Below are 20,322 nucleotides of genomic sequence, written 5' to 3' on the forward strand. Positions count from 1 at the left end.
ACTGTCACCACTTGATCTTCAAGCATAGAGATCTGGGTGTAGGACCCTCCCCATTTCTTTAAACAAATGGTCCTCCCAAAGTAGTGGCCGGATAGGAGGGCGAATGCTGAGTCTCAGGAGCTCTGGGTACCACACTTACCTGGCCCAGTCCAGGGCTATTAAGGTGATTTTGGCCTGGTCTGACCTGAGTTTCCTAAGAACTCAGGTCAGGAGAGGCAGCGTTGGAAACACACATAATAGACGTGTGTCCCATTGCAGGTGGAATGATTCTCCTAATGACTTTGTTGGAGGAAACTCCAGTGGGCAGATTTGACACAGTGTGTTCTTGCCCTGTTGATCGAAGATGCCCCGTGCCTCCTCGGGATGGAGACGCCATTTGAGCCAAAGGCTGCATTACAGGCTGGTGGGGAAACATGCAAAGTGCACATGACTGTTTGGCTGGCCCAAGCCAGCCAAACCGTCATGCGCGCTTGGAGTGTGCAAAACCACTCCTCCCTCTGTGCCACCAGCCCTGAACATATGAAAAAGAAAATGAAAATAATGACGTTATCATTTTATTTTTCCTGAGAGCAGTGGGGCGACTATCCTCTGCCTTAGAGGAGCCGCCCCTGCTGAAAACCAAGGGAAGTTAAAAATCTTCCCAACGTATCATGTTATTCACTGATTTCGCTTTTTCGATTCGGGGTATTAAAAATATTAACAATGTTCTTTTGTTTCCGGAAGATAGGGGAGAGGGTAAGAGAGGAAGAGAGGAAGCTGGTTTGCTGTGACAAAGTTATTATGGTAGCTCAGTAATACCCAACTTGTTTAACCCCTTGCATGCCCGCCCCTTTCCCCGCCCAGTGCCGCGCCTTGCATTAGCGGGCGGAGTTCATGACGAGCTGGACTCGTCATGGGCACAGCGCCACCGCAGCCCATGATGAGTCCAGCTCGTCATGGGCACTGAAGGGGTTAAAGAGCAAACTCAACGCTAGAATATGAGTTACTCTATCTGTGATGCACATAGTTATGAGGGTTAGCGGGCCTATGTGGATTACAAGTAAAGCTATAAACCTGTGGGCCAGACAGTTTTCAGCTGGGTCTCAGGTTGCTGAAAGCACCATAGATCTACAGGCCACACTGCAACCAAGAACGGGGAATAAACAGAGGAGTCGGATGTGGTAAATAGAACTTTCTCAGTTATTCTCCATTCCAAAGTAGACCCTCATGCTTACTTATACTTATATATGCCTACGTGATCCAGAGACCAGGATGGCAACATGTTTAAATAGACCTGGGTGATCAGTGCAATGGCACTCATATTAACTAGTTTCGCGAACAAAAATACAAGCGAAATGTCACTAAAATAATACATTTTATGGTTATACAAAGTAGCATCTAATTCAAATTACAAGTACAATTATTTCTAAATTCTGTATTTGATTGTATGAAATGTTTCACACGTTAATGTTCTGTACGGTCCCAAGAATAGGCAACTGTGGAACTAAAAAAAAGCACAATTGACAAAATGCACAACTAGGACAAGGTTTCAAAATGTATTTGTTGAAGTGATAGGTTATCATGTTATTTTAGACTAAAATCAAAATATTGAATTATATGGGACTGGTCTGAAGCAATAAACATGTCTGATTATTTCACAATATGATACAAAAAAGTTCAGTCTGCAAAACAGGAAATTATTGCTATGAATGTGATGTCCACATATTGTTTGGATGAATTATTTTACTGGATAACTTTCACATGTACTTAAAGCAGCAAAATATTTACTAAAAGTTAACTCTTGACAGCTAAAATTGCATCTAAGAAATTTCCGGTGATTTGAATTTGTACATTGCTGAATCCATATTTTCCTAGCAGGGCTTTGTATTCTAAACCAGTTCGCTGTTTGCCTTCGCTCATAGTGAGAGCCTGTAGAAAGCCTCTTGGATTTCTGTTCTCTTCATCCATAACAATTTCTCCCACAAGCAAAGTAGTTCCTGCAAATAAAAACATACAAATAAAGAATCTTTCGATTGCACAGAACATGCATTAAGAAACAGAGTAGTTATGATAAAACATTACTCAAAAAAGTCAACTACCGTCTGCAATTTTTATCTGCGATATGGAAGGCTAGTATTGACAAACCCATTATTAGCTGCAACTTCAAATGAGAACGTCTCTTTATATATTCTAATCTCTTAAGTGTGAGCCTGTGGGCTTTCAGTATGCTTGAGGGATGCCTGAATGGGGGAATGCTGCCAGTGTCCTGACCAGCATGATAGCTTTACGGTAGAGGAAGAGCATGCATATTGGCATCTCATTAGATAGATGGGCGATGCCATTTATGCATGGTTGGGGCACCTAGGTTTCAACTGCACATCTTGGGAAAGGTGTAGACTAGTAACTACATTCCAGTTGTCCGCGAAGCCTGAGTTATACTGTGGTCCATGACCGCTGGCTCATCAGGGAAAGGTTTCTGCAGTAGGGGTTCAGAAAGAAGGCATGGGAACCTGTCTGCAGTAACTAGAAGGGGAGGAGGTAGGTCAGTTGGGGCCTGGAGAGCAAAGGTGGTTAAGAGGAAAAATGGTTGCAAACCTCTGTCCTCTCCCTCTGCCACATAAGTGTAGGATGGTGATCCGTAGAGCAGCGCATTCTTGTAATGGTAAGAGGAGAGAGTGTGTGAGACGAAGAGAGAGCCAGAGCAACAGAGTGAAAGTGGCTTGGTTGATCTGCATTGAAGAACAACTCAAAGCCTTTGAATCCGGATACAGATGTTGTCCTATAGAATAAGTTACTTACCTTGAGTTACTCCTTTTCTGGTAGAGACTAGATCTAGCCGCAGATTCCTTACCATAGAAATATCCCCAGGTGCCAGACTGGATGCGGAAATCTTTCTGCAGCAATACCTCTGTCGGTGGAGGGTGCTGGATGCCTCCGCACGCCGTCCTCCACCAGATATGACGTCGTCAGACTCTATATAAGCCCTCCCCTAATGCACTGATGTCAGTTTCTTCTGAGACCACTTTCCGCGCTAAGATGCAGAGCCACGTATAGCAACCACCATGGAAACAGTGTGCCCAAAAAGAATATATATATATATTATCTACTGGCGGTCGCCAGTAGATAGTTATAGTTAGGATCGTGTTTCCATAGGAAATCTGAAAATTCTATTTTGAATAACTTTGGCGCCGGTTGATGAATCCTCGCAAAATTTTCAAAACTAATGGGGCGCTCCGCTCAGCTCCTACCCTGAAAGTCTCGGGGTGATTCGTCAAGCGGGGGCCGAGAAAAAAGGGGGGTCCCAAAACGCGTTTTCCCCATGCATTTTCCCATAGGACCTTTAGTCGAAGGTACAGCCCGAACGGCTGAACAGAATTACTTGAAATTTGGCAAAGAGGTAGTCCTCGGGTCAAGGAAGTGCCTTTTGCATATATGGAGTCAATCTGTTTAGTATTTCCTGAGAAAATAGCATTTAAAAGCATATAAATATCTATAAGCGCGCACCGTGCGCGCACCCTAACGGGTGCGAACGTAATTCTGATTGGTTGTTACATGTCAGTCAACGTTCGAATCGGTCGAAATCAGGAAGTGTCGGCCGACATTTTGTTTGTTTTGGGTGCGAGAGTGAAAAAGAGAGGTGGCGAACGTGAAAAGGGGGCAGGGTAGAGAGTACCTGACCCCCTAGCCTTTGTCATGGGGTCCCTAAAGGACCCCGAAGGGTAAAAAAACATTTTAATTTTAAAAAAAAAATATCGCGAGGTGCGCGCATGGTGAAAAAAAAATAATAAAATACATACATAACTTAGCATTTAAAAAAACGTACAAATTCACTTAAAAAACCATAGGTTTCACACACGTTATAGTTAGGAATTAGCATTTAAAAAACCTTGCAAATTCACTGAAAAAACCATAGGTTTCACACACGTTATAGTTAGGTGGACATTTCACTCGTAAAAATCCAATGAAATTCCCCCGTTATAGTTAGTTCAGATAACTATAACTCGCGCGACCGCCACTCTATCACAAGGATGTGGTCATCAGTGATGTCATGAGTGATGCCACTGACCATGTCATGAGTGATGTAATATGTGATGTCATGAGCAGTGGATTGCGGGCGCGCGAGTTATAGTTATCTGAACTAACTATAACGGGGGAATTTCATTGTTTTTTTACGAGTGAAATGTCCACCTAACTATAACATGTGCGAGACCTATGGTTTTTTTAAGTGAATATATATATATATTCACTGAAAAAACCATAGGTTTCACACACGTTATAGTTAGGAATTAGCATTTAAAAAACCTTGCAAATTCACTTAAAAAAACATAGGTTTCACACGTTACAGTTAGGTGGATATTTCACTCGTAAAAAAACAATGAAATTCCCCCATTATAGTATGTTCAGATAACTATAACTCGCGCGCCCGCAATCCACTGCACATGACGTCACATATTACATCACTCATGACATGGTCAGTGGCATCACTCATGACATCATCCTTGTGATAGAGTGGCGGTCGCGCGAGTTATAGTTATCTGAACTAACTAGAACGGGGGAATTTCATTGGTTTTTTACGAGTGAAATATCCACCTAACTATAACATGTGTGAAACCTATGGTTTTTTAAGTGAATTTGCAAGGTTTTTTAAATGCTAATTCCTAACTATAACGTGTGTGAAACCTATGGTTTTTTCAGTGAATTTGTACGTTTTTTTAAATGCTAATTTATTTATTTATTATTATTTTTTTATATATTTATTTTACAATAAACTACGTATTAAAAATTATTATTTTTTTTTTTTGGTTTTTCAGGGTGCGCGCACCCCTGCGATTTAAAAAAAAAAAATGTTTTGCCTTCGGGGTCCTTCAGGGACCCCCTGACAAAGGCTAGGGGGTCAGGAACTCTCTACCCTGCCCCCTTTTCACGTTCGCCACCTTCCTTTTTCACTCTCGCACTGAAAACAAACAAAATGGCGGCCGACACTTCCTGATTTCGACCGATTCGAACGTTGACTAACATGTAACCACCAATCAGAATTACGCTCGCGCACGTTAGGGTGCTCGCACGGTGCGCGCACCCTGCGCGCGTATAGATATATATATGCTTTTAAATGCTATTTTCTCCGGAAATACTGAACAGATTTACACCAGACCTGCAAAAGGCACTTCCTTGACCTTATGGCTACCTCTCTGCCAAATGTCAAGTAATTCTGTTCAGCCGTTCGGGCTGTAGCTGCGACTAAAGGTCCTATGGAAAAATGCATGGGGAAAACGCGTTTTGGGACCCCCCTTTTTTCTCGGCCCCCGCTTGACGAATGACCCCGAGACTTTCAGGGTAGGAGCTGAACGGAGCGCCCCATTAGTTTTGAAAATTTCGCGAGGATTCGTCAACCGGCGCCAAAGTTATTCAAAATAGAATTTTGAGATTTCCTATGGAAACACGGTCCTAACTATAACTATCTACTGGCGACCGCCAGTAGATAATGATAATATATATATATATATATATATATATATATATATATATTCATCCATTCTGTAGTGCTTTGTTTATATGGGGTGTTCTTCCCACTTGTCTTTTTTTTCTGCCATGCATTTAAGGTTTTCCTTAAGGCAGGTCCAGCCGTGAAGTCGACGCACCACCCTAAAATGAAGGGACCCCGGTTTTGGAATTATGCCAGATCGACATGGGCAACACAGGTATCAAATACTGATGGGAGTGGGACCTTCAGTCTCTGTGTTTTGGGGAGCTGCTCCTTTCGTTTAAAACTCATGAAGTTGCACGAAACCCATTGGAGGTTAGAAAGTGTCTTGAAACTACAAATACCGCGCTGCCCTGCATAAACACACCGGAGCTTAATTAATTGTTGAAGTGAAAGCCAAGCAGGAGCGTTTTGAAAACCTTAAACAACAGAAGCGGAATTGTGGCAGGAAAGACTTTGCAATCTCAGTTTGCCTTTGAGAAAGAAGACTGGTATCTTTGAAACGCGTCAGGCAGGATTGGAAAGGAGAAACACAGACTAAAATGCCTACTTAATTAATTTTCAAATAAAAGTTGTGGATTACAACTTACCTGTTTTGGAGTGCGGGCTTATCTGCGTGGGCAACTTTAGATGAATATATATATATATACATATAAAGCTACCAAGTTTGCACCAAAGAACCAAGGCACTCACAGGCGGGTGCTTCTACGTGGTGGTGCCCCACATTTGTAATATCACGCTTCCCAACTTCGTCCTCGTCTTGAAACAAGGTGAAGCACTCCCGGGGGGGTTGTATCATCTCATTTTTTAATCAGCAAATACACAAAACAGACGCTTTTCGGAGATTCCTTCGTCATTGTCACTGACGAAGGAATCTCCGAAACACGTCTGTTTTGTGTATTTGCTGATTAAAAGATGAGATGATACAACCCCCCCCGGGAGTGCTGTGCAGGGAAGGAAACTAGAAGAAAAGGGAGAACCAGTTCGCAGAGCGGGGAGGATGGGTGGGTCGGTAAGGAATCTAGCCACAGATTCCTTACCTCAAAATAGATACCCAAGCAATAAAATCCCAGAGTATGGTCTGCGGACTGAGTCCAAGAAATATCCTGACTAGGTTATCCAGGTTTGCATAAGAAGAAAAGAGACCACTTGCCAGGAAGGGAGGGGTGGAAGAAACATCTCACCAGAATATTTGGGGAGAATCCCGTACAGAATCGAATCCCCAGCCGTGCAAGACATGGGGGAAAATGCATGGCAGAAAAAAAAGACAAGTGGGAAGAACACCCCATATAAACAAAGCACTACAGAAGGGCAACCGGCCCAAGAGACCGAGCTGGAGGGCTAAGGACCACAGCTAAAACTACTGGGCCAAGCTCCCAGTCATAGAAGTAGGCAATCCAGAGGACTCCACCAGTAGCTGATAAAGCATTGCGATCAATAGCAACAATTATGGCCATAGACCATGTTAGGGAGAGGAAACACTTCAAAAGAGAGGAGGCCCTCTGGGACTAAGCAGCGTAGAATCACGAGAAAAAAAGGTACAAAAAACAAAGAAATAGAGCGGTATGAATATATACATATGATATGTATGAACATAAACATATACAGAATTCACACTGTACAATAATAAGTGCCCAAGAAAGGTACATACACCAACCACAATAGGGGCCATGGGCCGAAGGCGAGAACAGCAAACTGGAAACCAGCCACATGGCCCCATCTAAAAGGAAAGGGGGGGGGGTGATGAAGACACCCCAGAAAACCTAGGGAGCAGACAGAAACAGCACTACCAACAGAATGGTATGATTAGGTAGTCGAGAGAAAACTGAAAAGAAAACCACAGGGAAATACAACCCTGCCAGAATAGAGAAATAAAGACCACAATGGAGGACTGGAAAACGGGACCGCGACAGACAGGCCAACACCTGGCAGGCCAAAGCAGACAGCCAGGCCGCAGCATAAAATAAATTAGTATTGGAAGACCAACGCCATAAATGAAAGTCCAACCAAAGGGACAGTGTAAGGAAGAGAAGGAACAGATAGCGATGTAGTGCCCACAGCCTAGGAGGCAAGAAGGCCAGGTGCAAAAGAAAGACCTCATAAGCATGGGACAACCAACAAGCCAGGGAACAACTTGGGCGAAGACCTTGAAGATACCCTAGATCATACTCGGTAGCCTATTAGTACAAAGGAAACAAGCCCCCAAGAGGAAGAACTATAACTGCACTCACCAGAAGTGGGGTAGATTCCCTGGGAAGAATTCTGGGGGAACACACACCTCCAACGAATCAACCCAGAGTGGACGGACAAGAAACCAATGTTCGAGAGGAACGAAAGAGGAACATACAACATAAACCACCAAAAAGGGGAGAAGACACACCGGAAGAACAGCCCGGCCAGTAACGAAACGTCGGAGAGGCCTGTGTGGTGTCATGGAAATGGCTCCAATCAAAAAGTGAAGCAACCACTGCTTAGCTCAAGGCAGATGAGGAGGAAACGCATGCTACGAAGAGGTATAGAAGAGGTAGGGCAGCAGAGTGTGCCACTCATGTCAGACACAGATAAGGAATGGCCACAAGGAACCTAAGAAAGAAAAGGGAGGACAGGAGCATGTGTCGCACGTATATAGTGAGAACTTGAACAAGAAATGCCAACGTCAGAAGAGAGACAGGGCAGACCCAGACAAAATATCATACGCCAAGAACCATGCCTCAACCGTTGCATCTGCTAGGAAAGAAGGGCGTCAACAGAGTGGAAGGGACACCACCCTGGTCAGTGCGGAAAAACACGCAATAAACTGGGGGGCAAGAAGGACCCTGTGCACCATCTGCCAACCTGCACCAGTTCACCAGGCACAGCAAATTAAGTCCCCTATAAGGGATACAACAGTGTCAGAAACATATTGAGGAATGCCAGTAAGGCATACAGACTAAGTACCCTGACGGACAGGGAAGTAGGCAACAGTGCATCTGCACAACACCATGAAAACACCTCAAGCAGAACCTTGGTAGAAAGTAGGAATACCGTGCAGTCACCGGTGGGGTTACCAACAGGATCAGAAATTAAGACCCGTCCCAGATAATAACCAGGGACCATGACCTGTCATCGACAGGGTAGAATGCAGAAAGAAAAATACCCGCTGGCGCCGGAGACCACTCAGGTGGCACGTGGCGGGACAAGTGAAAAGAAGAGCCAACTGCCACAACGCTATAACAGTCCACATAGAAGGAACTACAGGAAACCATTCCAAGCCCAACCGAGTATTGGAGAGAAGAAGAAGACTATTGTAAGCAGAAATTAAGATGTTGCTCCACTCCCACTATCCCGGAAATTGCGTCAAGCGGAGTCAGCTTGAGAGACAACTAGATATTGACTGTCAAAAAGCATGCCCACCACAGTGGACTGACCAGCCTCAGAAAAACCAGAGGTATGTAGCCAAGCCCACCGGCGAAGAGCCACCGAAAGGGCCATGGGCCGTCCGACAGAATCTGTGGTACCAATGTCACAGCGAATCAGTAAAATAGCCACCTGACAGCCATCCTGGATCAGCTGAGAAATAGTGTTCCGAGAGTCATAAGGTACGGAGGGAAAAAGGCACGAGACAGAATCCCACAACACATGAGAACAAGCATTTGCAATGCAATAGGTCTCGCATTAACACAAGTTTACACTATTGGCATTGTAAATGCCAATGCTTTTTATTTATGTTTTTAAAACCAAAACCAAAATAAAAGGCATTGTCATTTACAATGCCAATAGCTCAAACAAGCATAAATGTGAGACCTGTTGCATTGCAAATGCTTGTTTGCCTGTGCTACACTGAACTGATGCGGACAGTGCTGCAAATTAATTAAATAAAGCAGCGCGGCTGCTAAAGTGAAAGCAGACCGCACTGGAATAAGGAAAGACCATTAAAGAAAATAGTGCTTACCCATTAAACAACTGAGACCATGTAACAAGCAAAGTAAAAGATCCAGTCGTTATGGACGTTAACAAATGCAGACAAGGCGGTACCAAGGCGGAACCAACAAGCCTATGTACGAATCGGAAGCCAGCATTTTTGAAGGACAATGGCAGAAGCCAATGACAAATATAGGTGGAGAGTGAGCTAGGCTTCCAGTGCATACCCTAATACAGACTGCCTCGCAGAGTGAGCAGTGCATGCATGCTGCCTCTAGGCTCGACCTAAAAATTGGTGGGAAAAGTACGTGCATAAAATGATGTGGAGTCTCAAATTCTGCGGAAGCTAGCAGGGAAGGATAACAGTAGATCTCTTTTGTGTTCTAGTCTAGTGGCTATCTCGCTATAAATCTGCAGGTAAAACCAGGGACATAGCTTCAGGGGGCTTTGTGGTGTGTTACACTACCCTAATAGATGTCTTTTCTGAGAAATAGTTGGGTACGGTTGCTTTCAGTCTGGTATGGTGATGTGTCTGTCGAATTTCACTGGGAATGTTTACGTACACACAGACAAGAAGTCATATCGTGCTTAATAACGTGTATTGACGGGTTTAGAACCTTAAAAAGTATGTCTGAACTGTAGCCGAACAAACCCTCCCTCGTTTACACAGTTTTGTTGGGTGTCTGAAAGATCTGCAGCTTGCATACATAAATGCACACAGGTATACAAGCCAGTGACTGAATCAATAACACCTCGAATACAAAGAATCCGAGTTTTTTTTAATTAACATGACTCTACCTCCCTTTGGACTGGTGCTCAAAGACAGAAATCTGAACGGGTTAAGGGGATACAGGGACTTCTTTCTGTGAATGGATGGGAGGAAAGATGTGACCTCTCCCATGGGTGCCTCAGTGTGCAAACCCTTTAGCGGTTTTGAGGGTGAGGTGAATACAACTAGAGATCTTTTTGGGTGACCAAACACAGGGTTCTTTTCAGAGATCTGCTCCATCAAACTAGAAACTTCATTTAGTCCAGTCCACTTCAATATCCGGGAGAGAGGGGAAAAATAGAAGCACCGTTATAACAGCAAATAAAGTTTCTTTGTCCTGGGAAATGTTGTTCAAGATTAGCTTTCAAGGGAAGACATAAGTAACAGTTTATATTAAAGGAATGGATGCAAGATTCTTCTGAGAGACGTAGGCCATACGTGTAACATGCATTGAATGGGGATGTTACATCCCGCGACCCTCCATCAACTAACACTTTTCTCTCTACCACCAAGCTCGGCTCCTCCTTCCCGAGCCCCGCCGATTCCGCTCTGTTGCCCCCGGGGGACCACATTACCTGGGGTTTCCTGACCTCGGCATCGGGACTACCTGCTGTGCACGAACCTCACAGCCGCCCTTTCACCCACTGTAGTGACTAGTTGCCGCTAAGAGGAAAAACCCTTCGCAACGGCGCTACACCACGTGACAATCACGTCACGAAACATCAACCCACCTTAAAAAACAAGCCCGCGAGTGGTGTGCGCGCCACTGCGAGCCATGGCCTATTGGTGTCTATTAGGCGCACCAAGCGCGTAATAGACACCAATAGGCCATGGGCGGAGCAATGCGCCCGCCTTTGGCCAATTGCGTGCAGTCTTTTATAAAAAGACGCACGCGAAGGCCAATTGCGTACCACAAAAGGAATCGCACACGCACAAGCGTGTGCGATTCCTAGGTCAGCCTGAATACCCCGTTTTTCACCTACTAAATGTCTCGCGCTGTGCGAGCACCGCTGCGCAGTGCACCCCTAGGCGCGAGACCTAAAAACGGCTCAATATACAAGCTGTGTTGAAGGACCGTAAGGCAGAGCTGGTAGCAGAAAAGATACATAGACCCAAAGCATCCAGGCCATTAGACTCCCTCTCTGGAGGGATGTCAGGCATGGCGCAGATGTTGGAGGAGGCTATAGCAGCTTGAACCACAACACTGCGTAGTAGGCTGACAGGAAAGGCAGAGCGAGTCTCCAAAGGCAGGATAGTCTCTATGGGCTATAGACTGGTCTACTGATGCCCTTGAGATGGGTTTAGCCGAAGTGCCCAACAGATTATCAAAGAGGGTTTTACTGAAGGGAAGCCCAGGCTTAGGACTCAGCTGACCATGCTGGAGCAACCCAAATAGAGGATCAATGGCCACTTCTACAGAAGGAAGCTGCAGCCCCAGAACAATGTCAACTCTTCGCAAAAGTTAAGCTAGCCTCCGAAGCAAGGAAGTGGAAACAGACCAGAGGATGGGGAAGAATCAAGGTCACTAGTGTCACCAATGGCAGAAACCCAATGAAACTGAGGAGGAGGCTCAATCAGGTGATCACACACACATCACCACAATACTGGTGTGTCAAGGACAAAAGAGGAGGGGACTCCTCTGAAAGTGGAGGAAGGGAGCCCAAAGAGGACTGATCCAACGACGCCATTACCGATCGGTGCCAAGACAGCAACATCTTGGCACCAGGAAGGGGAGACAACGAAGGGGCAATCTGTGTCGGCAACTGTGGATACAATACAGGTATCAAGGCAGGAACCCTAAGGGGCTGTGCACCGGAGCCAAGGCGGAGTCAATCATGCATCCTGAGGGCCTGCTAACACAGAGGGAGAACCTGCCAGTTTGGAGTCACTTGAGGTTGCACTGACCTCCCAAGGGCCAAGAAGCACGCTGGAGGGAGGTTCAGGGCCAAAAATAGCACTGAGGTAGAGATAGTATTCTCTCATCTGAGCCAGAGTTGCCCAAGTGCCAGGAAATACCGGAAGGTGTGGCACAGATTCTCGCTCCGACTCCGGAATAGGAGAAATAGGATGCGAGCCAGGGGGACTACGTATAAAGTAGGAGAAGGCCACAATGCCGACCGCCAACACCGTGACTTACCAGGCGACAGCGAGGACGAAGGACTACAGAAGCTGTCCCTCGAGCGGTCCTCGGTGGAAGAGTATGAGTGAGACTGGAGCGGGGCTGTCGACCACTGCGTCGCCAACAGTTTCATGCTGCACTCCTGCAACGTCGAAGACTGAAGCTGAAGACATGAGCCGCAAAGTCTGGAGTCAGGGTGGGTGCCTTAACACCACACAGAAATAGGATGAGTGTGCAGGGTTGACATCTGAGATCGCAGGACCCTGAAATAGCCAGAAAAAAGCACACTGTTTCGTCGGAACGATGAGGTAGGCCAAGATGGCCAGAGGTACAGCTCTCTGGATGCACATGGAAAGGTAAAAACTGACATCAGCACATCAGAGGAGGGCTTATATGGACTCTGACGACGTCATATCCAGCGGACGACGGTGTGCTGAGTCGTCCGGTGCCCTCTACCGATGTGCAGATAGGTCCTGCTGTAGAAAAATGTACGGATCCAGTCAGGTACCTAGGGATAACTCTAAGGTAAGGAATCTGCGGCTAGACATCTCCATCAGATATCTTAAAATGCACTTGGGCCTGAGCAATGACACTGCCATTATCTTTTTTTTTTTATAATTATTTTTATTGTAAAAAGGGCAATCATGCAAAGTACACTAACACAGGTCAGAATTTCTTTCCATTTGTTCCTCCCAATTGAGGCATTCCCCACTATCCCTCTCATTTTACATGTGCCCACTCTATAATTATCAACCGTTATTCTTACAATGCATTCACTTATGAATTGCTGTCCCTTTCGTAGTTTACAACTGGCCGTCATCACATGATTACAATCCTCTATATTTAACCCATGTTCCCCATATTTTGTCTCATTTTCGTGGGCAGCCCCGGCTCTGGTAAATTGCTTTCTCCGCTGCACAACACCAGTCTAGATCTTGCTCCCATTCCTTCACTGTTGGTGGTTAGGGCTTCCACAATGCTCTGTCAGTATTTTGTTTGGCAACTATATCTGCTAGCATCAACAAAGTCTGGTGTGTCTTGGCCAACATGTTTCTCCCGTAACACAAAGAAGGTGCCACCGGGCCTCCATTAGAACCTCCAGCCCCATCACCCTGGACATCACAGCTACAGCTGCCGAATCTCTGCTATCTTGGGCAATTCCATATTGAATGGAAAAAGGTGCCTATCTCCCCACATTCCCTCACACATTGGTTGGAGTCACATTTGCCCACTGCATAGAGTAGTGATCTAGTGGTATAGGCTCTACGTATTATTCTGATTTGTATCAGTCTGGAGTGCCCCCTAATAGCCACTTCCTTGGGGCTCTGTGTGACTTCCATACAGTCATCATCATCTAGTATCCCAACATCTGTTCCTCTTTTTCCTTAAGGGATAGTAATGGATCTGGAGTATTTTTTATATTTTTTATATAGATAAGGGAGGCTGCCTTATTCAGTATTGGGTCTGCCAATATTCTATCTTCAAGGGGAGCTGCCTCTTGTATTTGTTCTCCCTGACTCACATGTGGCCTCAGAGCATGTCTAAGTAGTAGGTAGCGGAAGTTTTCAGTGTCTGCCTTTGGTATTCTAATTGCATTTCCTGAAAGTCCACCATTTTTTGTTTTTTCCAAATGTCCCCAAGATACTTGATGCCCAGGAGTGACCATACGCGGAATCCTTTTAATTCACGCACTTCCTTCAGAAGGTTGCTGGCCCATAGTGGAGTGCGTTCCGTTAGTCTACCTTCCCAACCTAGAAATTTAATCACCTCTCTCCATATTCTCACTGTTGTCTGTGTGTGTGCTGGCAGTCTGCCTGATGCTTTTTTACTATATAGGGCTCCTAGGTAACCTCTTGATCCCATCGCCCAGTGGTCTACTCGATATGCCGGTTCATCCCTCCCTGCAAAGACCCAGTCATTATGCGTAACTAATTAAGCCACCCAGTAATATTTACTTATGTCAGGGGCGGCAATTTCCCCGTCATATGGTCCTCTCTGTAGCTTGTTTAGTGCTATTCTGGGGCAAACCCCGTCCCAAAGCAACTGTCGTATCTCCAAGTCTATCTTTTGGAAGTATCCCAATGGTATCGTTTATGGGGTGTTCTGTAGGACATATAGTAGGCGAGGTAGCGCCATCATTTTAAAAATGGCAGCTCGCCCCATCAATGAGAGTGGCAATTTTCACCAATGTGTCACATCATTCCACAGTCTATGAAGCTGGGGGGTTAGAAATCACCATTACCAGATACTTGAATTTCGTTTTGAAAAGTAGTGCTTCCCCTATGCTTGTCAGTGTAGGCGCCTCCCCTGCTAGTACAAATATAAATGATTTGTCCCAATTGTCCCAATTTATTTGGTACCCTGAGTAGCTGCCGAATAGCTGAAATATGTGCAACATCCGGTGTATCATGGAACGGGACCTCCTAGCATATAGGAGTATGTAGTCTGCGTAAAGCAAAATCCTCTCTTCCTATTCTCCCCCAACCGGTATTCCTCATTAACCGGTCGTTCCTAATCCATGATGCCAGTGGCTCCAGCGCTAGAGCAAACAGAATGGGTGAGAGCTGGCATCCCTGCTTTGTACCTTTGTGCAGCTTTACTTGTCTCGAGACTACCCCATTGACTCTTAACCTGGCCAGTGGGTCTGTGTATAGCAATTTAATCCAGGCACAGAAATTAGGGCCGAAGCACTCCAGCACTGCAAACAAATATTGCCATTCGATACGGTTGAATGCCATACGGGCGTCTAGTGACCGTAGTGTGGCATCTTCCTTCAAGTGGGTCCGTGCTACGTGCTGCACTCCAGACAGGCGCCTCAGATTCAGCTAGTACTTCTCCTGGGCATAAAACCAGATTGATCTGGATAGATGGATCAATCCCGTTATTACTTTGGTAAGTTTGGTTGCTACAATCTTGGACAGCACCATCACTTCTGCGTTTAACAGGGAGCTAGGCCTATATGAAGAGCAGTCTTCCAAAGGTTTACCATGTTTTGGGATGACCCCTATTGTAAGCCACTCTCTGGTCCTCTTATAGCACTTTTTCAATTTACAGTGTCGTCACTTCCTTGTATAATATCAATTGGTATGCTGTTTGGCCCTGTCGCCTTACCTGACTGCAGTGAGCCTATTGCCCCACAAACCTTCTCCATCGAGATACCGCTATCCAGATCCTCCCGGTCCCTCTGTGTGTGGGTTGGGAGATGTACATCAGTTAGGAGTCATACACAGTCAAACTCCGTACAGGATGTCGTGGATTTATATAACTGCTCATAGTAGGACGCAAATGCCACAGCTATAGGGGTCACCTCCAGGTTTTTCACCCTCAACACCCATTTTCACTCCCTGTCTCTCTTCTCAAGCCATGCAATTAGTTTTGTGGCCTTATCTCCTATATCATAGATGCACCGCTGGGTTGCCTTTGCATAATCCCTAGCCTTCCCCTCTGCTATGTCTCGTAGCTCCTGTTTTAGCAGTATCCGGTGGGCAACCCACGCCTGGGGTTCTGTCGAAGTTACAAGGTTCTTTTCTAGTTGCACTAGCTCCTTTTCGAGCATTTCATACTGAAGTTTATTTTCTTTCTCCCCACCAGTGTCTGCATCTGTCCCCTCATAACTGCTTTATGCGCCTCCCAGATCACCACTGGTGAGTCCCCCCCACCCAAGATTATCACTGAAGTAATGCTGCGTGTGATCTCATATCTTATCTTTTATCTGTTTGTTTTTAAGAAGCCAAGGGTCAATGCAAGGCAGTAGGATATTTGTCTTAATGGGGCCCATTAGTCTCACTTGCACTGGGGAGTGGTTGGATATCCCTCGCGCCTTGTGTATTGCTCCGGGAAACTACCCGCTGAATTGTGTTGTGTGAGAATATAGTCGAGTCGGGAATACCCACGATGAGGTGCCGAAAAGTAGGTATATTGTCTAGACAGAGGGTTGTGTGCAAGCCAAATGTCTAGTTGTCCCAGTGCGTCTATAAATGTCTTTAGTGTATCTACCCCTCCCTCACTTCTTGCATTCGACAGTCTGTCCATGGTGGAGTCTATCACTGCATTCAGGTCTCCGCCCATCACTAGTATTCCTTTCGGGAGTTTTAACAATAATGCGCTCAGCTCAGACAGGACTTCTGCATGCAACTTGCGCGGTATGCACAACCAGCATAGGTTGACAACCCGGCCTTCCCAAACCCCAGAAAGTGCAGTGTATCTGCCTGACCTATACTGCCATGTCTGTTGGAGCACCAGAGGAAGCGCCGTCCTAACTAGAATGCCCACCCCTCGAGACCCGGTCGTGAATCCAGCATGGGCCAGCAGTTTGTAACCAAATCTATTGAGCGCTTTGCATGTGTTGCCCATCAGGTGAGTTTCTTGCAATAACACCATGTCTGGTGCATGCCGTCAAACATATTGCATCACCATAGTTTGTTTAATTTTGTTATCTAGGCCGTTAACGTTCCAGGTCATAATTACTAAGTCTTGCACTGGGGGGGCTTGTGTCATCAGTGTCGCCTGATGGTATCTGTCAGGGGACCTCAGTGTCATTGTTGCCATTATTCATACACCCAATCTGTACAAATCTCATCACCACTTGTGCAAATGCCTGTGTTGTGGTGGACCAACTGATTTCCCTTCCCCTTATCCTGGTGTGTATTGTGCTCATGCATTGACTATAACATACCAATTTGAAGCTCCAAGAAAAACTCCCCCCTCTCTGCTACCCTGCACTGTGGACTATTAACTATCCACCCACCCAATTTGCAGAGCGCCTGTCGCCCCATAACTAAACCTATGAACTTTGGGAGGGCGTTAGCCAAGTACTTGCCCACCAGGATCAACCATCGTCCCCCTTCTTAGAGCTGCCACGTTTCTTATGATTCTTAGTGACATAACTGCGGTGGATACGTTTGTGTCTTCTATATTTCTCAATGCAATCTGTCGTCGAGTCTTAATTTATTGTTTCGGTGTTCTTGCGTAGTCCCACTTTTCGGTAGCAAGAGTACTGTCTCTGATTTCCTTAACTCCAAGGTTCATATTGTTCATTTTAATGAGCGATCCTCCCACAGTTTTCTCAGTCCCTTGAGCTATCCTGCGTGTCTTCTTGTTGAAGGGTGTCTCATGGGGAGTCTCCTTCTGCCCCAGTCTGGCACTCTGCTGCTGTGCTTGCGGCTCCGTTTCTGCGTTGTTGTCTTCCCTTCACTCGCCATCCGTCAAGCCATTCCCACACCTCTTCTGGGGTGGTAAATCTCCACACTTTAACCTCTGCTGTCACTCGAAGAGTGGATGGAAAGAGCATCGAGTATGTAATGCCTTTTGCCTGCAGTGCTTTTTTGCCTCAATGAATTTTCTCTTCACCTGCTGCACTTTTGTAGTAAAATCGGGATAAAATGATACAGTAGCATTGTCTATTTTGAGCGGTGAGGCCTTTTGGGTCGCCTCAAGAATAACGCCTTGATCCTGATAGTTAAAAATGCGGGCAATGATAGGGTGTGGTGGGGCTCCCAGTCGTGGCCTTATGCCTGGGATTCTGTGCTCCCTTTCCACAGAAAATGCTTGGATAGTCCCTTTGGTTGGAGCATTTGCATCACCAAGTTTTCCACAAAAGGTCAACAGCAGGGCCCTCTGCTCGATACGGTACTCCAATAATGCGTGGTTTATTGCAGCGAGATCGTCCTTCCTGATCCTCCAGCTTGACCTCCATTTGTCTTGTCTTGGTGATCAGTTCTTGCACGTTTCTGGAGCATTTTTGTGTCCACTCCCAGCATGTTCGGCACATTTTCAATCTCTGTTTAGACGGCGGCAAGCGATTAAGGCGGACAATGAAAAGGGGTTAGAATGGGTAAGGGCTTGGGAGCTGATCGGGCAGGCCCTGCAGGATTGCCGGCTCGAGCGGGCGGAACGGGAGCGCGAGGAGAACGGAGTTCCTTGAGGCTGAGGAAAATAGATGTCACCTCTGACGGATGGCACAACTTAGAGTTAGGGATCACTGGAGGGGTCCACATCAGCAGCAGTTGGGGGGTGGGATGGGAGGGGGGGAGTTCCTGAGGTAGGAGGGTAGTGTTATATTGAGTTGGAGGGGGAATGAATCTGTTTGGACAGAAAAGCAGAGGCTCCCATGGGGCATGATCCAGGCACCGCTATGAGGCGATAGTTGTGTTACTATGCTTAACTGTCTATATATGCCGCCCGGCCCCCGGGATGTGGGCTAAATGGCTGTGTGCATTGCTAAACTGAGGGGTGTGATCGGAGATTGTAGGGGGTGCCGGTTGCCCCGATGGTTATTTTGCTGAAAATGTTGCAATAAAAAACATGTTTAAAAAAAAAAAAAAAAAAAAAAAAAAAACATTTCCAATCTCTGTTACCTTGGACCCGATATTTCTCAGGTCTGCCCTTATCAGTGAGACCTCGCTGGTAACCGAGATTATTTTTCCTGCCAGGTCTGTTCGTACCCCCTGAATCGCTTCCATAATGTCCTGCGGGGTTGGTCCTTCAGCCTCCCGAGCGGTAGTCATAGTATTGCATGCTGCTGCATCCGCGGTGTTAGTTTGCTTCCTGGGTAGTGCATATTTATCTAGCTTCGTTTGCTGGGTGTTGCAGGGACCTTTCCCTCCCATCATGACTATTTTGGCCACATGCTCAGGCGAGATCCCCTTGTGCAAATGTGAAAGAGGGCGAGGAGGGAGAGGGCCTTAGTGTGGAGCTCCAGAGGGGGTCCAGGAGTGCTAAAGGTCCCAGCAGTACTCACCGCCGCCTGCACAAGAGCGCTTACAGTGCATGTCAGTCTTCCTGTCTGAGACCCCGGTTGTTGCCTCAATAGCGCTCCCGCCCTGCCAGCCGCACCTACCTTCGTTATTCACCCACTGCTTGTTTCCTTATTCCCGATGTGCACACTCGATTTTATTTTGTTGGATCGCGGGGCCGAGCCGCCATTCTCCCCCAGTTGGCTTCGCCCGCGCCCCGCCTGACCTGCGTAGGACCACTGCTTAGAGCATATGGATCTTTGTCTCGGGCCGTCCGCTTCACCAGCCCAGGACTCCCCAGTGACTCTCCCAGCTGGCCGGGTAGTCCCGATGTGTCCAATGTAGGAGTCTCTCTGCCGCGGGCCGCTCCTTACTCCACTCACCGCATTGATCGGCCCCACCGATTGCAGCGCAGTCTGCTTATCAGCACCTGCGGGGAGTCCACTGCTGGGGTCAACTCACTTTATTTGGGCAGGCCGCGCAGCTAGCAGCCACCGCCCCTCCAGCTGTCTCGATCTTCCCGTCCGCCCAGGCCTGCACCCATTCTTTGTGGCAGGCCGTAATACTTTGTAGCCTCCACACTTTCAGCTTTTGGGGGTAGAATCCGTTTCAGGCCACCTCTCCTGTACCATACGGCGTGTGGGCAGCTATGTTGCTCAGGATAATTACAGGATATTGGGGGATATTCGATCAAGCCGGCGGAGCTCTAGCTAGTGGCCATTTTTGTTTGCGGCTAGCCACGCCCCCACGGCACTGCCATTATCAGGTCTATGTCACAACCAGTGGCAGAGAACTGGATTATAGGCTGACTTGGCACCAAAGTTTGAACAAAGGAATTGTGCTAGTTAGATATTAAGGTGACTGTATCGCTAAAGATTCACTGGCAATCACAGAATGCTTTGAGTACTCCTGAAGTGAAGCCAGAACTGTGAGGAGTGTAGTTCCTTGAATACAGGTGGGCAGAGGAGTCAGTGAATATAAGATGTCTTGGGAAGGCCACAACAGTAGGAGGGTCTCAAGAAGCTCTGACCAACACGTCACCAAACAAGGGTACCCGGCATTAAGAACAGTCAATAGTAATAACACTAGGATTTGTAGTGCCCAGCTAATAACCAGTGAGGGTATCAAGGTGCTGTTCATTTTTGGTAAGCATGAAGAGATGAAGTGATTTCCCCAGAATCACAGGTTGTTGAGCCGACACCGAGAATCAAACCTGGATGCCCAGTTCCAAAGCCGGCAGCTCTGGCTGTCATGCCACATCCTCTCCAAGCAGCAGCGGTCGGAAGGACAACGTGGAGGAGGCAACTGAGCTTCAGCATCATAGACCTGTAGCTGGATG

The 20,322-nt window shown here is 46.6% G+C and overlaps 1 protein-coding gene across 1 annotated transcript in view; it reads right to left on the minus strand.

Moving 5' to 3' along the window:
* Positions 1-1,335: 1,335 nt before the first annotated feature.
* Positions 1,336-20,322, minus strand: part of ASMTL (acetylserotonin O-methyltransferase like) — a 296,820-nt gene continuing 277,833 nt past the window's right edge. Inside the window, exon 14 of the mRNA XM_085622689.1 lies at positions 1,336-1,976. Coding sequence (XP_085478815.1) covers positions 1,774-1,976 — 203 coding nt within the window. The 3' untranslated portion in view covers positions 1,336-1,773. The remainder of the gene's footprint in view (positions 1,977-20,322) is intronic.

Source organism: Triturus cristatus, chromosome 8, assembly GCF_964204655.1.
Source record: "Triturus cristatus chromosome 8, aTriCri1.1, whole genome shotgun sequence".
In the NCBI taxonomy this organism is placed as follows: domain Eukaryota; kingdom Metazoa; phylum Chordata; class Amphibia; order Caudata; family Salamandridae; genus Triturus; species Triturus cristatus.